This window comes from Lontra canadensis, unplaced genomic scaffold, assembly GCF_010015895.1.
Source record: "Lontra canadensis isolate GAN:19392208 unplaced genomic scaffold, GSC_riverotter_1.0 scaffold41, whole genome shotgun sequence".
Lineage (NCBI taxonomy): Eukaryota > Metazoa > Chordata > Mammalia > Carnivora > Mustelidae > Lontra > Lontra canadensis.
In genome coordinates, this window is record NW_022631035.1 from 6,049,104 (window position 1) to 6,068,109 (window position 19,006).

At 57.4% G+C, this 19,006-nt stretch overlaps 1 protein-coding gene across 2 annotated transcripts; it reads left to right on the forward strand.

The window, feature by feature from the left end:
• Positions 1–929: 929 nt before the first annotated feature.
• USH1G (USH1 protein network component sans) lies at positions 930–5,901 on the forward strand. 2 transcript variants are annotated; one of them, XM_032870667.1, is made up of 3 exons: positions 930–1,300; positions 3,515–4,732; positions 5,669–5,901. In XM_032870667.1, exons 1-3 carry the CDS (start codon positions 1,137–1,139, stop codon positions 5,670–5,672), a joined length of 1,386 nt encoding a protein of 461 aa, XP_032726558.1. In that variant the 5' UTR covers positions 930–1,136; the 3' UTR covers positions 5,673–5,901. The 2 variants fall into 2 exon arrangements, with proteins under 2 accessions (XP_032726558.1, XP_032726559.1); XM_032870668.1 differs by lacking the exon at positions 5,669–5,901 and having other exon boundaries at positions 3,515–4,736.
• Positions 5,902–19,006: the final 13,105 nt, after the last annotated feature.

A 19,006-nucleotide genomic window follows, 5' to 3' on the forward strand; every position in this document is an offset into this window, starting at 1 on the left:
AGCTTTATACCGGGGAGGGCAGGGTGATTTACAGCCGCGGGAGCTCAGCTCCATAAATCTCTCAGTCCCGCTCACATGATCCATCTTTTCTCCGAGCTGAATTTAGGGAACAGAGAGAGGGAGCAAGATAAGGTAAGATTTATATTTACCCGTTAACGGGTGCCCCCTCCCGCGCCGTCCCGTCGCCTTGGCGCGGCCAGGTTTGGGCGCAGCCCTGCACTGCGGCACCCAGAGGGCACCCCGCCCCCGGCGCCCACCGCGCCCTCGCGCGCCGCAGTCCCCGCCGTCCAGAGCCCCGAGGGATGCTGCTCGATAGACTCCCCAGGGGCCCGCGGGCACCCCGACACCCTCCCAGACCCGGCGCACCCTATACCTTCGTGCTCCTCTGTTGCTGCCCCAAGATCGAGACCCCAGTGCCCCTTTCCCCGACACCCTCGCAGAGACCGAAGTTCCTTCTCCCTCTATCCCTCCCCGCAGCCTTCCGCTCTGCTGGAAGCTGCGAAGTCCGGCTTGGGTAGAAGTTCTCCCGCCGCGCGCCGAGTCCGCGTCCAGTCTTCGAGCGCCCCCTACTGGGCCGCGGCTCGCCTACCCCGCGCGCGCGAGGGGCAGCCGGGACTGCGGCGGGGAGAGGGAGCTACTGCCGGTCTGGGCGTCAGTCCTCCTGCCCGTCCCAAGCCTCTGTTCTAGGGATCCTGACTGCCCGCAGACACCCCTCCTCAGCCCTGGGCCCCTTCCTTCGACGGTGAAGACATCGGGAGCCGCAGGGACACCCCCCTCCCCACTGTCCCCAGACCGGGCCTCATGGGGCGGGGCGCTGGGGTCACCACTTTTGGAGCGAGGGCAGGGCCTCGCTGTGCGCTCGGAAGCAGGGTGTTTAGGACCCAGGGGCAACCCAGGGGCGGCTCCCTGGGCAGCGGGAGATCCTTCCCCCCTCCCACCCGGGGCGAGCGGCTCAGATGTCGGAGTAGCGGCGGCTCTGGCGCTCCGCAACCTCCGTCTGCGGCAGCGGGGGCTGGCGGCCCCGGCCCCTGCTCGGCCCCCTCCCCCAACCTCATGCCTCAGCCCTAACCCCGCCGCCCTCCCCCGCGGGGGGCATTTCCCCGCGCCCCCTGCCCACCCTGTCCAAGCCAGGCGCCATGAACGACCAGTACCACCGGGCGGCCCGGGACGGCTACCTGGAGCTCCTCAAAGAGGCCACCAGGAAGGAGCTGAACGCCCCCGATGACGATGGCATGACTCCCACTCTCTGGGCTGCCTACCATGGCAACCTGGAGTCGCTGCGTGTCATCGTGAGCCGAGGGTGAGTACCCACCCTGTCCCTGCCTAAGCCCCCCCCCCCGTGGAGGGGGAAGAGAGCCTTCAGGTCCCTCCGGTCCCCTGAGACACACTCCCCAAGACTCTAATGTGTCTTCCCCCTCTCTCCTCTGAACTGCCCTCTTCTCTACCCCGCTGACCCCCAGGTGGGACACTGGAGCCTGGCACTGGTGGGAGGGGCACAACTTGACATATGCGACACTTGTGACCCGGATGTGGGGCTAGGAGCGGAGGGACTGGGTTGGGGGGCCCATGATTATGGGAGGGGCTGAAGAGTGAGGGGAAGGTGGAAGAGGTCTCCTGGGTGGGTAGCGCTTGGAAGCAAGGTGGGGGTGGAGAGAAGGGGCACAGGCGGTGCGAGGAAGGCTCCTTAGTGTCCACTCCCCAGCCTGCGGTCCAAGGGGCTCTCCGACCCAGAGCTGCACCTCCTCGCAGGCTGGGGCTCATACAGCTCTCTCTGAGCTCATTCTTGGGATTTATGGGCGCTGTCCACAGCACCAAATGTCAGTGGGTACAGCCGCCTCATTAACTCCCTCTATGCCCCTCCCCTCATAGCAAGCTCCCTCTCCCTCCTTCAGGAGTTGTCTGGGGGGAGCAGTGGGCCTAGAGTCCAGGGGTCAGGGCCAGGAAAGGGGTTTGAAGGTAGCAATGAAAGAATTCAGGGTCCAGGGCCACTGACGTGGGCTCCTGGGTCTGAATGGCCCTGTGGATAACTTCGCCAGCCTCCGCAGTTTTATACAGAGAGGTCACCTGGTTGAACCAGACACCTGGGCAGCCTGGGCAGGGAAAAGGAGTGGAAGACATTCCTCAAGAAGACATGCCCCAGGAGTGTTCACAGGAACATCTTAGGCCCTGGGAAATCACGGTGGAGGGAAAGGGGCCCAGCTGGTCTCAGTGCCGGATGCTGGCCTGTGGCCTGAGCATGTGGTGGGTGGGGAACCCCTTTGCCCTCCCTCTGAGGCCACTTCCCAGTCCAGCAGCAGGTGGGAGCAGGCTGCTGAGCCATGTTCTGAGAAGCCCAGACTGGCCCCTTCGCACACCAAGAGAGCACACAGCGGTCCTCCCACACTGCCCCCCTCCCACACTGCCCCCCATCAGAGAGGCCCACGGGAGCGGGGGAAAAGAGTGCCTTCCTGGTACACCAAGTCCCCCAGCTCCTACAGAGAGCAAAGGCTGGTACTGGATGGGGTGTGAGCCAAATGCCAAGCAGCTCCTTGCCACATTGTCCTGCAGGACTTGGCGACCAATAGGGGAAGTGAGGAGGGGTTTGTGGGGGGAGCTGTTGAGACAAGGGGGTGATTCTTCCTCCAGCTCTGCGGGGTGGGCTCGTGGCCTCATTAGTGTGAGGAAGAGGTGCTGATCCAGGCCTCTGTGGGAGGGGACTGGAGGAGCCCTCTGGAGCATGCCCAAGGGGGCACAATCTGGTGTGGAGGGTATTGGAGGATGCTGGGTGGGTCCCCTGGGCAGGCACAAGCCAGCCTGCCTAACAAGGCTCCCAAAGATGGGACAGCCCCGGGGAAGGAAGGGCCGCTGGGCCTGGGTTGCAGACTTGCCTCCTCCTCCCCTTTGGTCCTGGCTGCCCCCACGCTCCCCTCCCAGCCCAGGCCAAGACCCGACACCTGCTCTCACACGCAGCCTTGCCAGGCCTGGCCCTGCTCCCTGCAGACATGGCCGTGCCCGCCGACACGCAGGCACACACTCTTACACACACTCACCCAGGGCTCCAGCTCTGCACCCACCACTCTCTTGTGCCCTCTCTTAGGGTCACCCCTACACCCGCAGCCACACTCACCACCACGTCTGCCTAGAGACCCAGACTCGGCCCTGGCCCACCACCTCTCTGGGACAGCTCCCCGCTGGGCTCCATGAATAATTCACTCCTTTCTCTCTGGGCATCAAATATTTATCCCCTGAGATTCCCAGCCATCAGTTCTCCTGGGGAAGGCACCGCCCTGGCCCCGCCTTTTCTGTCGCCCCGCCCCCTGCAGGTCTGGGGCCATTTCCGCCTTCCTTGCCCTCCACCCCCGCCCCCCGCTCCCAGGTCCGTCCGACGTCTCCTGGAGTCAGAGGAGACATCTCAGGCCCTGGGGGTCCCGCTGGGGTCCCCATGGGGCGGCTCGGGCCGGGAGCTCCCCTCTCCTGCAGCCAGAGCCCGAAACTGTGTTGGCTCATCACCCCTCCCCGCGTGTCCCCCCTGCAGGGGTGACCCAGACAAGTGCGACATCTGGGGCAACACGCCCCTGCACCTGGCAGCTTCCAATGGCCACCTGCACTGCCTCTCCTTCCTGGTGTCCTTCGGGGCCAACATCTGGTGCCTGGACAACGACTACCACACGCCGCTGGACATGGCCGCCATGAAGGGCCACATGGAGTGCGTGCGCTACCTGGACTCCATCGCGGCCAAGCAGAGCAGCCTCAACCCCAAGCTGGTGGGCAAGCTGAAGGACAAGGCCTTCCGCGAGGCCGAGCGGCGCATCCGCGAGTGCGCCAAGCTGCAGCGCAAGCACCACGAGCGCATGGAGCGGCGCTACCGGCGCGAGCTGGCCGAGCGCTCAGACGCGCTCAGCTTCTCCAGCCTCACGTCCAGCACCCTGAGCCGCCGGCTGCAGCACCTGGCGCTGGGCAGCCAGCTGCCCTACTCGCAGGCCACGCTGCTCGGCACGGCCAGGGGCAAGGCCAAGATCCAGCGCAAGCTGGAGCGGCGCAAGCAGGGCGGCGAGGGCACCTTCAAGATCTCCGAGGACGGCCGCAAGAGCGTGCGCTCGCTCTCCGGCCTGCAGCTGGGCAGCGACGTGATGTTCGTGCGCCAGGGCACCTACGCCAACCCCAAGGAGTGGGGCCGCTCCCCGCTCCGGGACATGTTCCTCTCCGACGAGGACAGCGTCTCCCGTGCCACGCTGGCGGCCGAGCCGGCCCACTCGGAGGTCAGCACCGACTCAGGCCACGACTCCCTGTTTACCCGGCCCGGCCTGGGCACCATGGTGTTCCGCAGGAACTACTTGAGCAGCGGGCTGCACGGGCTGGGCCGCGAGGACGCGGCGCTGGACGGCGGGGGTGCCCCGCGAGGTCGGCTGCAGAGCTCCCCCAGCCTGGACGACGACAGCCTGGGCAGTGCCAACAGCCTGCAGGACCGCAGCTGCGGGGAGGAGCTGCCCTGGGACGAGCTGGACTTGGGCCTGGATGAGGACCTGGAGCCTGAGACGAGCCCGCTGGAGACCTTCTTGGCTTCCCTGCACATGGAGGACTTCGCCTCCCTCCTGCGGCAGGAGAAGATTGACCTTGAGGCCTTGATGCTGTGCTCCGACCTTGACCTCCGCAGCATCAGCGTCCCCCTGGGGCCCCGCAAGAAGATTCTGGGGGCCGTGAGGAGAAGGAGGCAGGCGCTGGAACGCCCGCCGGCCCTCGAGGACACGGAGTTGTGAGTGCCCCTGCCTTGGGGACCTGGGGAGATAGGGCCCGAAGGCCTGAGGGAGTTGCGGGGCAGGGCGGGGTAGGGGGTGGGGAGGATCTGCCTTTTCACGAGTGTGTGTGTGTGTGTGTGTGTGTGTGTAATACCCTATTTCCTAAAATCTAAGCCCTCATCAAAGACAAGAGGTTCCACTTAATTTGTTTGCCCCCAGTTCTGAAAAAGAAGCCGTCAATTTAATGAGCACTGGAGGCCTTCTTATCCCAGCTAATGTAAAAGGCTCCTTGATTTTGGAGATAGCAGAATGCCCCCCAGATGGTTGTCTTTGTGGATGCCGAACAGTAAGTAGTCAGAGTAATCACAGCCAGGACGTTTCGAGCCCTCCCCCCCACCGGGTGCTGGAGACGGCCCTCCACGTGTCCTCTCACTGAGTCCTCCCCAGCCCCCATGTGCGGGGGCTGCGTCACCCCATTTTCCAGGAGAGCAAGTGGAGGCTCAGAGGGTTCCAGCAGCTCATGCCAAGGCCCTGCTGCAGCCTGGTGCAGAGCCTGGGCTTTGATCCCTGGTCTGTGCGGCTCCAGAGCCTCGTGACTCCCATGGGAGGAGAGCCGTCACGTTCAAAAGCAATCAGGGGGAGCTCAGGTCTGCTACCACACTGGTGGTCTGGTTCTCCCCCGACCCCTTTCTCGTGGCATCCCACAAGCCCAGCAAATGCTGCCGCCTCCTTTTGGTGTCTATGGCCTTTACCCTGCACAGCTGGGCAGGGGTGGGTGTGGGGAGGCAGGCTGGTTTAGAGTTCCGGGGATGGGGAAGACACCCCCTGGCCAGGGGCCCCATCCCAGACCATAAGCCTGTCAGGAGAGGACTGCTTGACCAAAAGGCTGGTGTTGGTTTAAAATGGTCTTGAAGGCCCTTACCTGAAGTCTGTTTCTGTGTCTTTCTCTGCAGGTAGCAGGAGGCTCCTCTCCAGACCAAAATGAATTAATTGCAAGTTGCCACAACCCACCGTGGGGCCATGAGGGCCTCACAGTCGCCAGCCCTGAAGCCACCCCCTCCTCCCAGGAGCAAAGACCATGTGGTCTTCTCCTTTGAAAGCCTGTCCACACTCCACAGCAGAGGTGTAGCCTGGAGGTACCAGCAAGGGGTCCCAGAGCCTTTGAGCCTCCCCCATCTGAATGGCCCCAAGGACTGTGGATTCGTGGGAGGCCAGCCCCAGAGGAAGGGGGGTGCCGGAGCCCCAGGGAATAGATGACAGGCTCCTTAGAGCTCAATGGGAGTGTGAGGGGTGGGCATGGCCTATCCCAGGGCCCAGGGGCCGTTGTCTCTCCTCACCCCTCCTCCAAAGGTCCTGTTGCTGTGTTCAGGCTGGAGACTTGCTCACTTCCTCCGTTTTTGTGAAGGGAAGAGTTTGGGCTGCCTCACCTCCCCCCCACACATCCTAGAGGGGAGGTTCCTGGCTAGACTCTTCAGCCAAATGCCCTGACTTTAGTCCCCACCCCTGTCCCAATCACCGCCAACCCCCTTCTCCTTCTCCTGCTGGCCATGCTGGGGAGCTGGAGTGCCAGGCGGGGGTGGGGGGGCGGGGGGGGGGCCTAGCATCCTTACCAGTTCACCTTGTGGCGGGGCCCAGCCTGACTCTGCCCTCCTCACACTGCCCTCCTCCCCCCTGCCTCCAGCCTGGTCCCTCCAGGGACCCCAGAGGGTCAGGACAGTAGATACAAGGTGCTAGAGCAGTGAGCTGCGGTATTAGGGCCCGTAGGCCTGGTGGGCGAGCTCTGGGTTGGAGGGAGGCAGCCGCCAACTGCCTCTGAGTCTCCCAGGCCAGAGACAGGCAGAGACTGGGCACTTCTGGGTCTCTGGCCTCTTGGGGGACAGTCGCATGATATGGACAGTGGAAGAGCCTGAGGATGTGGCTGATCTAAGCTGCTGGCTGTCCCTGGGTCCCCAGGACTCTGTGCATGTGTGTCTGTGTTGAGGGCTGGTTGGTGGATTTGCCTCCTGGTGGGGAGGCAGCCAGGCGACTGCGTGGTTCTGCATGGGTAGTGTGTCAGTGGGAGCTCATCATGTGTCCCTCCTCTGCGACAGCAGTGAGACCAGGGGAAAGGCCAGCCCCAGGGGGTCCTCAGACAGGTGTCCTTGGTTTTCCAATCGGACTGAGCTCATGGCTATGGGAGAGGTACTCGGGGGGCCCCCGGTGTGCCCCTCATCCTTTCAGCAGCGGACCCCCGTTCCTGACCCTCAGCTTAGGAAGCAGCTCCCACTGGGAGCACTGCCACAGCCCCGTCTCTTTCCTGGGCCCCCTTGGCTGGGCCAGGGGACTAGAGAACCCCCAGAAAATGCCACAGGCCTCCCTCTGGTGCGTCTGGTCTGCCCAGAGTGGGGGCCATGGTGGAAGTGGTTTCTGTTCCCACCCTGCAGGCTTGGCTGCCTGCCACTGCCACCCTGAGCCCATACCAGTCCTTTTCACTGTTCTCTTGGCCTGGGCCTGGGGCCACCCCCAAGTGCCGACTCGACTTCCTCAGAGCCCCAGGTGCTGCCCTTTCTCTCCTGTCCCCTGTCTGTGTCCTGGCCTCAGCCTCCTCCCAGTTTTCCCAGTGCTGGGGTGGGGCAGGCTCTGGGATTCCCACTGCCCTACAAAGTACCCCTCCCGCAAGCTCATTACAACTTTTGTAGAAAATGTTCTGTATCATTGTCACGCCTGTGTCTCATTCTTTAATCACTTGGGGGTGGGAGCGGGAGAAGGTCTTTTTGTACCTGAGAGGATTTGGTCCTCGTGGACTCCCTGGAGGGGGGGAGTCTAGGGATGGGTGGTCGGGCATGCTCCCCTCATGCACCCCTGCAGAGCCTTCCCTCATCGTTGGATCCTTCATCCTGCTCTCTCTGGCCCAGAATTTGGAGCTTTGGTAGAGAGAGTGTTCAGAAGAACTGGGATGGATGGTCTGGGTTCCAGTCCTGCTCCCAGATCCTGCAGCTGCTGAAGGCAGGAGGACCCCTTCTCCCTCCCCGTTGGAGTCTGTGTGGCCTTCTCCGGACTTGGGCAGAAGCCGTACCCAAGGAGGCCGCCACCCACCTCCCAAGCCCCGTAAGGCCTCACCTCAAGGCCCCTGCCCAGCCTGGGAGGCCACAAGTGTGGTCCGCATTTCCCTCACCAGCCCCAGACAGCTCTTGGGGCAGCACTGTTTAGAACCCTCCTTTCTCCCAAGGGAGTAAGGCTTCCTCTTAAGCTGGAGGACAGTGGCCTCTGTTTGCTCAATCAGGTCTGGGAAAGGGCCCCCTAAGTCATTTTATTTCATTCCCTAAGGCTGCTGGGTCAAGTGCTTCTGCCAAAGGGAGTTCAAGACACATCCCTCCCTCTAGCATCAATCAGAAATGTCCAGAGGATGTCCCAGCAGAAAGGTTGCTTAGCAACCTTCTGGGGTTCTAGGGTTCCACTAGACTGGGGTTCCACTTTACAGATGGGAAAACTGAGGCCTACCGAGGGGAAGATCTGGACCCAGAACACGGGCCTCCTGTCTTTGGGTACACTTTCCTCACCCCCAGGCTAAGAAGGGGGCAGAATTCTGTCCTCTGAGGCTCCACAGGGTCGCCCACCGCCCCCCCCCGCGACCTCTACCGGCCATCCTGATCACTGCACCTACCTCAGGAGAGACCCACCTGTCTTGGCGCCGCGTTTCCCCGGGAAGGACATGGGGGTGAGGACCGAGTAACAAGACAGCGGATAGGAGCTTCAGCGTGGAGACAGAGGCTAATCGGAAGCACTGGGGGCTGGGGTCTCCAGGGGTCAGTGGGGCCGGAGGGTGGAATCCGGGACACAGGAGCAGGTGCAGGTGCAGGAAGTCCGAGGGGACTTTAAACACAGGGAAGGGAAGAATTTTACATGGTAGGGATTCAGCGTTCTCAACCCATTCCCCTTAAAATTGACATCGAGGTTAGGGCAATTCTAAAAGTGGAGAGTGATCTGTGGCTCTTCGCCTATAGGGATGAGAATCTGGTCATAATATGGACACTTCCCGTGGAAAAATACACGACCAGACACACACAGGCATTTGCAATTCTGCTCCTCATTCCAGGAGGCTTCTGGAGCTCCGAGGGGTCCAGGGACCCCAAGCTAAGAAGTTCAACTGCTTAGTTCGACTGCTCTGAAGTTCCATCATAAATGGGATCACTAATTTGAAGGAGATGGGGGTGTCCGAATGAATCAGAGGCAAGAAAGGCCTCTGGGTATGTGGGGCAACCTCAGTTTGCAGATGAGGTAACTAAGGCCCAGAGGACGAGGGGCTGGCCGGAGTGACAGAGCAGCCAAGTGGGCAAAGTGGCCCTCGGTCTCCTGATGCCTTCCATGGTGCCATCTGCCTCTTGTCCCTGTGTTGACCAGTCCCGGTACAGTGTGAGAGTCCTGTGCTCCCAGGGCATGCTTGTGTCACCTTCTCTGAGATAAGCCTGGGTTGTATGGGCGGTGGCAGGACTCAGGAGACAGCCAACCAGATCTGGGCAGCAAAACTGGCTCTGGCCCTTTCCAGCTGGGTGGCCTTGGGTAAGATGCCCAGCCTCTCTGAGTCCATTTCCTCAAATAAAATAGGTGATTATAACTCCTTATAATAAGAGTGTTAACCCTGTGGATCATCGGGAGGTGAAACGATCATGGAATGATAACGAAGATAAGGCACTTAGCAAACGGCTTGATACTCAGTCCACATCAGTGAGTAATGATCACTCTTGTCGGTGGCCTCAGGCGCATGAGCTACTCGCTGCATTTGTGCCCCCCCCCTCCTCCCGCCCAGGAGGTGAATCCTACGTCCCTCCAGGGAGCACTTCTGCTTTTCTGACCCCCTTATGTCAACCCCACCAATCACACTAGCTCCTGGAGACAGCACTGAAGGCGTCCTCATCCCAGCAGCTGGCCACTGGGCCACTGTCCAGTGAGGGGGGGTCTCCCCGAGGAATCCTGGGGTACCCCAGGAGCTGGGCATCTTTCCCGGAGGGGCAATCGCAGGCCCACTGGCCTGGCCCTGTTATGCTACTGTCGGCACAGGGGAGTTATCAAAAACTTTCCCCTAATCCTGTAAAGTAAGTAGGTGAGGAGTTTGAGCCCCATTCCACAGATGAAGAGACTGGCCACCAGAGAGGTTTTGGGACATTTCTTAGGTCCCAGTAAATTCAGGAAAGTTCAGGCTCCCTGACCTGGGTCGCTTCAGCCCCCCATCCCCAGAGGGAAGCTTTCATGTTTTTACTATTAATTTTGGGAGATTATAAGGTGTCAGCATGTTATATGTATATTTAACCCTTAGACTAAAGCCACGACACTGTAAGGCAAGGACTGTGTTACGATGATTATCTCTATGTCACGGATGGAAGAACAGAGGATCAGAGCAACAGTGCAAATTGCCCAAGGTCAAGAGGACAAACCAGGCCTCAGAGACAAATTTCTGTGCCTACCCATGGAGTATTGGCTTCCCAAGAAATGGAACCCTTTGGTGGGGGCAGTCTTTGGTCTTGGGTCCCCTTGTCCTGGGCATGCCTAGTCCTGGGCGGATGGACTCAGCCATGCTGGCAGCTTCAGTGGCCCAAGCAGCTGGGCTGACCCACCTGCCCAGAGGGGCTGGGCTGAGAGAGGACAGGTTGGTTTATGGGAAAAATACTGGGGAGCTGTTTGGGAAGGCAAAAGCCAACTGAGATGGGGGAACAAGACTGAGAAACATTTCATTGTGACCAGAGAGTCTGCCTGTCTCTCTGTCTCTCGGTGTCTCCGCCCCATCTCTCCCTGTAACACTGGGGGTCCTGCTCAGTCTCTCCTCCCCTCTCTCCTCTTTCCATTGCCTCGTCTCTCTAGACCTCAGACTCAGACTCCTTTGCTGTTGGTCCCATAATAAGAAATATATATTTGGTCATGGCTCCTGGTTCCTGACCCAGAGCTCCCGAGTCCCTTAGAAGTTCCTGGGTAAGAGGAGCATCTTTTGCCCAAAAGAGGCGACTCTGGGTGGGCTCCCAGACAGCTTCAGGTGGAGACTGGTCACCAGGGCTAGAAGTTTGGAGCTTTCAGCCCCCATCCTTTGGGAAGGTGGAGGGACTGGAGATTGGGTTAATGATAGATCATGCCTTCACAGTGAAGCTTCCAGAAGCACCCTGCTCTTTGGGGTTCAGAGAGCTGAGTCAGAGTTGATGGATGCATCCATGTTCTCAGAGGGTGGTGTCCCCGACTCCACGGGACAGAAGCTCCTGCACTCGGGACCCTTCCTGACCCCACGCATCTCCTCATCTGGCTGTTTAAAAGGACCCATCATAATATGCTTTACAATAAACTGGTAAATATAAGAAAAGTGCTTTTCTCAGCTCTGTGAAAAGCTGAGGCAGCGGGTTCAGGGAGCCCCCCCCACATTTTTAGCCAAGTTGGACAGAAGTGCGGGTAGCCTGGGGACTGGGATGTCAGAAGTGAGGGTGTGTTTGTGGGACTGAGCCCTGGGACCTTTGGAGTCTGACACTCACCCTGTTGTCAGCTTCAGAACTGAATGCAATGACCGGACGGTTGATGTCCAGACTTGGAGAATTGGTTGTTGGCGTGGGAAGAACCCCCATATGGAGTCAGAAGTGTTGTGAGGAGAGGAACAACTTTCCTTTGCTGTCTCTCAATCTGTCTCCCCATGAGTCCAGGCTCCCTGTCCCTGTCCCTGTCCCCAATGTAGTCCAGTCCATGTCTTAGGTTGAACCAGAACCCTGTAGACCCTCCTCTCCTCACCCCACACCTGGGGGTGGTTATTGGTGAGATAACTCTGGCACCCAGCAGACTGGCAGCACTGGTTTCCACCCCAAGTCCCACCTCCACAGGTCTCACCTCCCATCCATAGTCCCTACAGCAACACTTGGTGTGGCCCAAACCTTTCCAGTCTCGGACACTGTTTGTTATTCCTGGTTTTCAAATGAGGAAACCAAGGCACAGAGATGTTTGTAAAACATGCCCAAGCTCACACTGCTGGAGGTGGTGGAGCCAGGACTCCAACCCAGACAGGCTGGCTCCCAGCTGTGGGCATGTCTCATCATGATGCTGAGCATTTATTGAGCACCTGCTGTATGTCAGCAATTTACATCTGTGATTTCTGTGCGTTCGCATGACAGCCTCATTTAATAATTACAGGGGGTCAATGAACCCATTTGACAGAGGAGAAAACCGAGACTCGAGAACACTGGGTTGTTGCTTAGGTCACACAGCCTGTAAGAGCACACAGGGGGCCTGACTCCTTGTCCGTCAGGCCTGGACCAGCTGCTCCCTGGGTTTCTATAGCCGAATGACTAAGTCTGATGGGTTTGGAGCCTGAGGTGGGGAAACTTCTGGCAAGTCCATTCAGTGCCATCAATCTGGTCTTTAGAGAAAGGCCCTTGGGGCTTGCCAGTGTGGTGAGCCCTGGAAATCCTTTAAGGCTATAAATCCCAGTTTTACGCTCTGTTTCTCAGGCTTCCTTATTCTGTGGGCTTGCAGGCAGGGGGGTGGGGGAGGGTCTACATGGGCAAGCCTTCTGTGGGACCCTCTGCCCGCTCTGGATATACACACTCCTGGGAAGTTGCTCCACGGGACCCTGGACAGAAGTCGGTGGGGCCCTAATGGGTGGAGGAAGGGGCTTTCTCTGGGAGAAGAGGGGGAGGGGCCAACAGCAGCTGGGCCCTGACCCCCACCATCTCTGCCCCTGGGGGCTTTCCCTTTCCCACAAAGTCACAGCACATGGCACCCTCACGACATTGTCTCTTCAAGTGGCAAGGGCAGGAAGGGATTCTGGACTAGCCCCATTTCACAGATGGGGCAACTGAGGTTCATTCAGGAGGACAAATGACCTGCTAGGAAGTGCCTAAACCAGGGTCGATTCTGGTGTATTTGCTCTGCTGCTCATGGCCAGCCGCCTTCTCAGAGCATAAATCTAGCACTTTCACGCACTGGGCACGGCAAAGCCTTGAGAACGGTATCACCACCGGCCTCACAGGGAAGGAAACTGGGTCTCAGGTGGGTTAGGTCATTTCTCCAAGCGGGTGAGGGTACAAGTGTCAGGGCCGTGGGCTTCGAACCCCGATCTCTGGCTCTTTCTATCCCATTCACTGAGCCACCTCCCTAGGTTCTCACCTGGCACAAGGGCAGCTCAGGGGCTCCCCAGGTCAGAACAGGGGCTCCGCAGGCAGAACGCGGGGAGTAGGATGCGGCACAGGCAGGACTTGCTGCCTCCCCCTCGTGCTTCACTCCTGTTTACCCCCTTCCTGCTCTGCCTCTAAATCTGCTGCCTACTGCTCTCCTTTGTGCGTACCTGTGTGTGTGTGTGTGTGTGTAATGTGGGTGACGTCACTGGTGTGGATCTCTGCCCGGACACAGTAAGTGTCATGGACCAAAGCGCTCCTGGAAGGTTGTGTTTAGCTGTGAGCTGAGTGTACTTGTGTGTCTCCGTGGTTTTGCTCATTTATCTTTGCTTCAGTTCCTCCAAGTTTCCCAGAAGGGAGGGTACACACGTGTGTGTGCGTGCGCGTGTGCATGTGTGTGCATACACACTCACCGAGGGCTCCGCAATATCGTGTACTGTCTATCTTTGGACTCCTTCTCCCATCTATTATTTTTAAGGCCTCAGCTCCTTTAGACTGGAAGGAGCTCCCCACACCACCGCCCCTCACTCCATCCCTTGCCCTGAATTTGGGGTTCCCACAAAGCTTTCGCCAAACTCTCTTTGGGTGACTGGTTTGGTGGGGTCAGAACTCCAGGGGATGAGCGGTAGGGGGAGAAGGACCAATGGCCCAGAAGGAAGGCGATCGGGCGGGTAGAGGCGAATCTACATTTGGGGGCCGCCAGGTTACCAAGGAGCCTGGGTGGGCAACTTCCTCCGGGCCAGTGTGTCTAACTGGAGTGCACGGCTCTGCCACCTGCTGGGAAGGCTAGCTTGCTTTCCCAAGCCTCTGAGTTTCCACCTGTGAGTGGAGATAATTAAACCCCACATAGTAGGCCAGTTGGGGGATAAACTATGTTAAGCGCTTAGCTCGGGTCTTGACCCCCAGCAGGTGGAGCTCCAGCGAGGGGCCTGACGACAGGAATCTGGGGGTGAGGAGGGCCCAGTGGGCTTGAGCCAGGCCTGGGCATCCCTGAGCCGGAGGCCCCAAGAACCGACATGTTGGATCTTCCCAAACTCCCCTTTCCATGTTCCCACACTTCCTGCACAGCCTATTTGGTATTTGCAGAGCAGAAGCGGGAGGAGGCATCATGACCCTGGACCCCAGCCCTCCTCTGTGCATGTGTGCAAGCCTGTGCACATACACACACACACTCGCATGGGCACACACACACACAAAACAAGGCAAGGAGGAGAGTGAAACAGAGGGAGTGAGCATGTTTGGGCCCTTTGCTCGCTAGAAATGGAAACCATTTGTTAGTATCATTATTGATACCAATACATATTAGATTTAAATCATATCGATACTCAGCATAACAATAATGCTATTGTTATAGTAGCCCAAGGGATGGCTTAGTACAGAAATGATCTTATTATTCTCTCCAGCACCCCAGTAAGGTAGGGAGTATCACCCTCATCCACCCCAAGTCACCTTGTCAGAAACCTGAGGCTCAGAGAGGTCAAGCAACTAAACTAAGGTCACACAGCAAGAATGGGACCGTGGGTATGTCTGAGTCCGGAGCCCTGCTGTACATACTGTTCTCAGCTGCCTCCCCACCATGCAAGAATCGTGGCCCTCACTCCCCTTCCAGCCTTGGCACTGGGCCTACCGGGTCCAACACACACCCTTCAAGCTAATGTATATCCCAGAGCCACTCGAACACACTGGACTGTGGTGCTGGACTGATGCAGCGGGGAGGGACCAAGTGTCCCTTGGAAAACCTCACTGGTCAGGAGTCTGGGCTGCTGACAGTTCCAGCCTTGGGTTTGCAAGGACCTGGCTTGCTCTATAGCTTGGAAAGGTGGCCTGGACCTCAGTGTCCTTTCCTGCCGGTGGGGATGGGCTGACAGCAGCATCCCCACCAGCTCAAGGCTGGTCCCTTTTCCCTTACCTGTCTCTCTCCCTGACCTGCCCCTCGGGGCCATCACCAACCTGGCTTCGTCCCTGCAGATCAGCTGGCGGCCTAGAAGATGGGAGGCGCACGGCTGGTCGCTGTGGCAGGCCAGGGTCCTTGAAGGTGAGGCTGACACTGGGACGGCCCGTCGATGTGGTCCTGCCCTGCTGGAGCCGGGGGAGCTTTGGATGCCAGTCCCACTCTCAGCTGATCAAGATCTGAGCCACGGCCGGCCACTTTTCCCCAGAGCGCTCAGCCCCACCCCTGTGAATAATGCTGCTTGCCTCCTAAAGCCGGCCCTCACCCGGCTTTGATGATCTGGGGGGTAGCACCAATGGGTGAAAGACAAGGAAGTCTTACAGGCTCCCGGCCACCTGGGCGTGGAGCCTAAAAATGGTTAAACTGCTGGTGGGAGGTACCTTTCTAATCTGCCCCGTGTCCCCCAACCTCCCAGGACCATCCTTCCAGATCTCCAAACTTATCCCTGACTCTCATGATCCCCTTCCAGGGCCTGGGGCTGGGGCAAGGCTCCTTCCTACCCCACCCCAACCACAATGATAATTAACCCCAATGAACCCCAGCAAATAAAGACGTGGATTGCAGAAGGGAAGAATCATCGCTGCCCCAGGGTGGGGAACTCCAGAGGTCCCAGGAAGGCCAAATCCAGCATCAGCTAACATCGCCCCGTCACACACACAACCCATTTTTGCCTAAGTAGGTCCATGGGTACCCCGTCCACTGGGGCCTGGGAGGAGCTCACCTGTCTCAACTTTGGACCAGTCTTCTTCATCATCTAATGTCTTAAAAGAAAAAAAAACAAAAACTTTTATCTCCTTTGTCCATTCTCCTGAGCGTGTTTTCCTAATCTTTCCATTCATACACCTATTCGTTCATTCAATGAATGTTTACTGAGCACCTACTATGTGCCACACATAGTGTGAGGCCCCAGGGAGTGGATGTTGCCTGAAGAACAGGAAGGACCCGTGTCCCTGCCAAGCCCTGTCCCCTTCCCCTTCAGGCAGCCTGGTTTGACTCACGTGGTCTGTGGTCTGTCCGTCAGCTGGTAAACAAGGTGCTGTGCTGGGCAGGAGGGGGTGTGAGTGTGTGCTGGGTGGTGGGCTGGAGGTTACGGAAGTAGCTCAGGGAAACATAAGGAAGGTGTGTGTGTGGTGCGCGCCCTCAGTGGCCGTGGTCAGAGCTGCTATTTGGATGACCCTCTCGCCCCAGGCACAGGAAGGCAGGGGCCCCAAGTCTGTTTGTGCTGAGGTTGGGGCTGCGCGTCCCAATTCTGGCCAGCGGGACGTGGACGGAAGTGATGTGTACTATCCCCGGACTTGGAGCTAAAACGGTCTTCTCATGTTTTCTCTTCCACCATTCCCCCGCCCCTCACCACCCCAGACATCATTATGGTCCGTGTTGGAGGCAGGGGCATCACCAGATGGAAGGAGCCTGAACCCCCAAGTCACCCGTTGGAACAGGGCCAGCTGGTCTGGATTGGACGGTGATGTGAGCAGGGAATGAAGCTGCGTCGTATTTACCGCGGAGATGTGTGGGGCAGTTTGTTACAACAGCTACTGCTGCTTATTTGACTAATGCAGGCGGGTAACCCGGGAACGTGCTGAATCCTATGATTAGGTCACGGGGCACGAGAGGGATCACCGTCAGGCAGTGCGGGACAACCAGTGTCTAACGCTAGCTGGCAGGTGATGAAGTCAGAGCAGGGGACAGACACCGTGAGTGGGAGCACCTGGCAAAAAGTAGGGGCTCAAGAAAACTGGGGGCACGAGTGAAATACAGGGCAACATTGGGAAGGCTTTGTAGGAGTGGCAGAAGTCACCAGCACCCTGGAGGATGGGTGGGTTTAGATGGAGTGCAGGAGTAGAAACAGTTACCCTGGGAATGAAGACAGAGGAGCAACAGCTTCTCGGGCTTTCGGAGGTCAGTGACAGTCTGGCCGGAAGCAGAGGAGTTGTCAGAGAAAGAGCTAGAACTTGGAGGCTCTCAAAGGCCAAACTGAGCAATTTGGACCTCAGGCTGCAGGTCAGTGGTCTCCAAAGCGGGGTGTGCACGACTATTGGGGCACAGGAAAAAATATTAAAATGTCCATTGATGTTTATCTCGCTCTTCTAAATGCCTGTGTTTGGGGCTCCTGGGTGGCTCAGTGGGTTAAAGCCTCTGCCTTCGGCTCAGGTCATGATCTCAGGGTCCTGGGATCCAGCCCGGTGTTGGCTTCTCTGCTCAGCAGGGAGCCTGCTTCCCTTCCTCTCTCTCTCTCTCTGCCTGCCTCTCTGCCTACTTGTGGTATCTGTCAAATGAATAAATAAAATCTTAAAAAAAAATGCCTGTTTTGTATATGAAGCTACTAAGCTCAGAGAGGTTGAGTAACTCACCCAAAGCCACACAGCTGGCAAGCGTGTCTGACTCCAAAGCTGTGCTCTTCACATATGCTAAGTCTTATGCAGAAAGGTGAGAGGCTGGACAGGGCCGGAGGAAGGTCTAGGGGAGGCTGGCTGGGAGGAGTAGACAGGCCCCAGCCCTGGTTGTCTCTACCTTGGCAGCAGGACAGCAGTCCACTGTGGGCTGAGGCAAAGGAGCCTGCCCGGGCCTGCTCACTGGGGCACCAGGGGCCTGTCGTGAGAAGCCTTTCAGGGAGCCTCAAAGCTGCGGACCTGGCTGGCCCATCACCCAGAGCTTTTTCTCGTAATTCATTCTCACTCCCATGAGCTGGATTTCTTTCTTCACTCTTGCTGGATTTCTGGGTGACATCTATCTTCCTATTTTTACTTCTTAAACAAACCAACAAGCAAGCAAGCAAGCAAGCAAGCAAAACTCTTACCAATTAGAAAAATAAAGCAAACTTTTTTTTTTGTTTTTATTTATTTTTTTAAGATTTTATTTATTTGTCAAGGAGAGAGAGAAAGCACAAGCAGGCAGAGTGGCAGGCAGAGGCAAGGAGAGAGAAGCAGGCTCCTGCTGGACCAGGAGCCCAATGCAGGACTCAATCCCAAGACCCTGGGATCATGACCTGAGCCGAAGGCAGCCGCTTATCTGACTGAGCCACCCAGGTCCCCCAAAGCAACCTTTTTTTTAAGGGTTATTTTATTTTATTTTTTAAGATTTTAATTTTTTTTTAAGATTTTATTTATTTGATAGAGATCACAAGAAGGCAGAGTGGCACGCAAAGAGGAGGGGGGGAGCGGGAAGCAGGCTCCCTGCTGAGCAGAGAGCCTGATGCGGGGCTCGATCCCAGGACCCTGAGATCATGACCTGAGCCAAAGGCAGCGGCTTAACCCACTGAGCCACCCAGGCGCCCCACCAAAGCAAATGTTTAAATTAAAATGAAATCTATATATAGAAAACAGCAGTATAGCATCATGAATCTTTACAAATCATGTGCAATCCTTACATCATGATCTGGGTGTTAGTTACCACCCAGGTCAAGAAACAAAACATTTGCCAGCACCCAGAAACCCTTATAGGACCCCTTGTGGGGTCAAGAGCCATCCTAAGCCTGGTTGTGAATTTTATATGAATGGAATCCCAGCGGAATCTGTGTTCTACTGTGTCTGTCTCAGTTCAGCGTTCGGTCTGGACTGTGTGATACACCTTGGCTTGCATACAGTCCACATTTTATTTACCACCGTACCAGTGGGGGATATTTGACTTGTCCCAGGGGCTTGCCTATTTGGAGTCCTGTGGCTCTGAATGTTCCTGCACGTTTCTTTGCATTTCTGTTGAGGGTATACTTAGGACATGCCTGTGTTCAGAGCTCTAATAGCGCTCTTTCCATTTAAAAAGATAATCTGCCTTCCTGTTTTGTTTTTGCTTTTTTTTTTAAAGGTGTCATTTTTTAAAAAAGATTTTATTTATTTATTTGAAACAGAGAGAGAGAAATCACAAGTATGCAGAGAGGCAGGCATAGAGAGAGAGGAGAAAGCAGGCTCCCCGCCGAGCAGAGAGCCCGATGCGGGCCTCCATCCCAGCACCCTGAGATCATGACCTGAGCTGAAGGCAGAGGCTTAACCCACTGAGCCACCCAGATGCCCTAAAGGTGTCATTTAAAAAAAAAAATTTATTTATTTATTTGACAGACAGAGATCACAAGTAGGCAGGGAGGCGGGCAGAGAGAGGGGGAAGCAGGCTCCCCGCTGAGCAGAGAGCCTGATGCAGGGCTCGATCCCAGAACCCTGAGATCATGACCTGAGCCGTTTTTGCTTTTGTCAACTCTACTGAGGTATAGTGAACTCTAATAAAACACACTC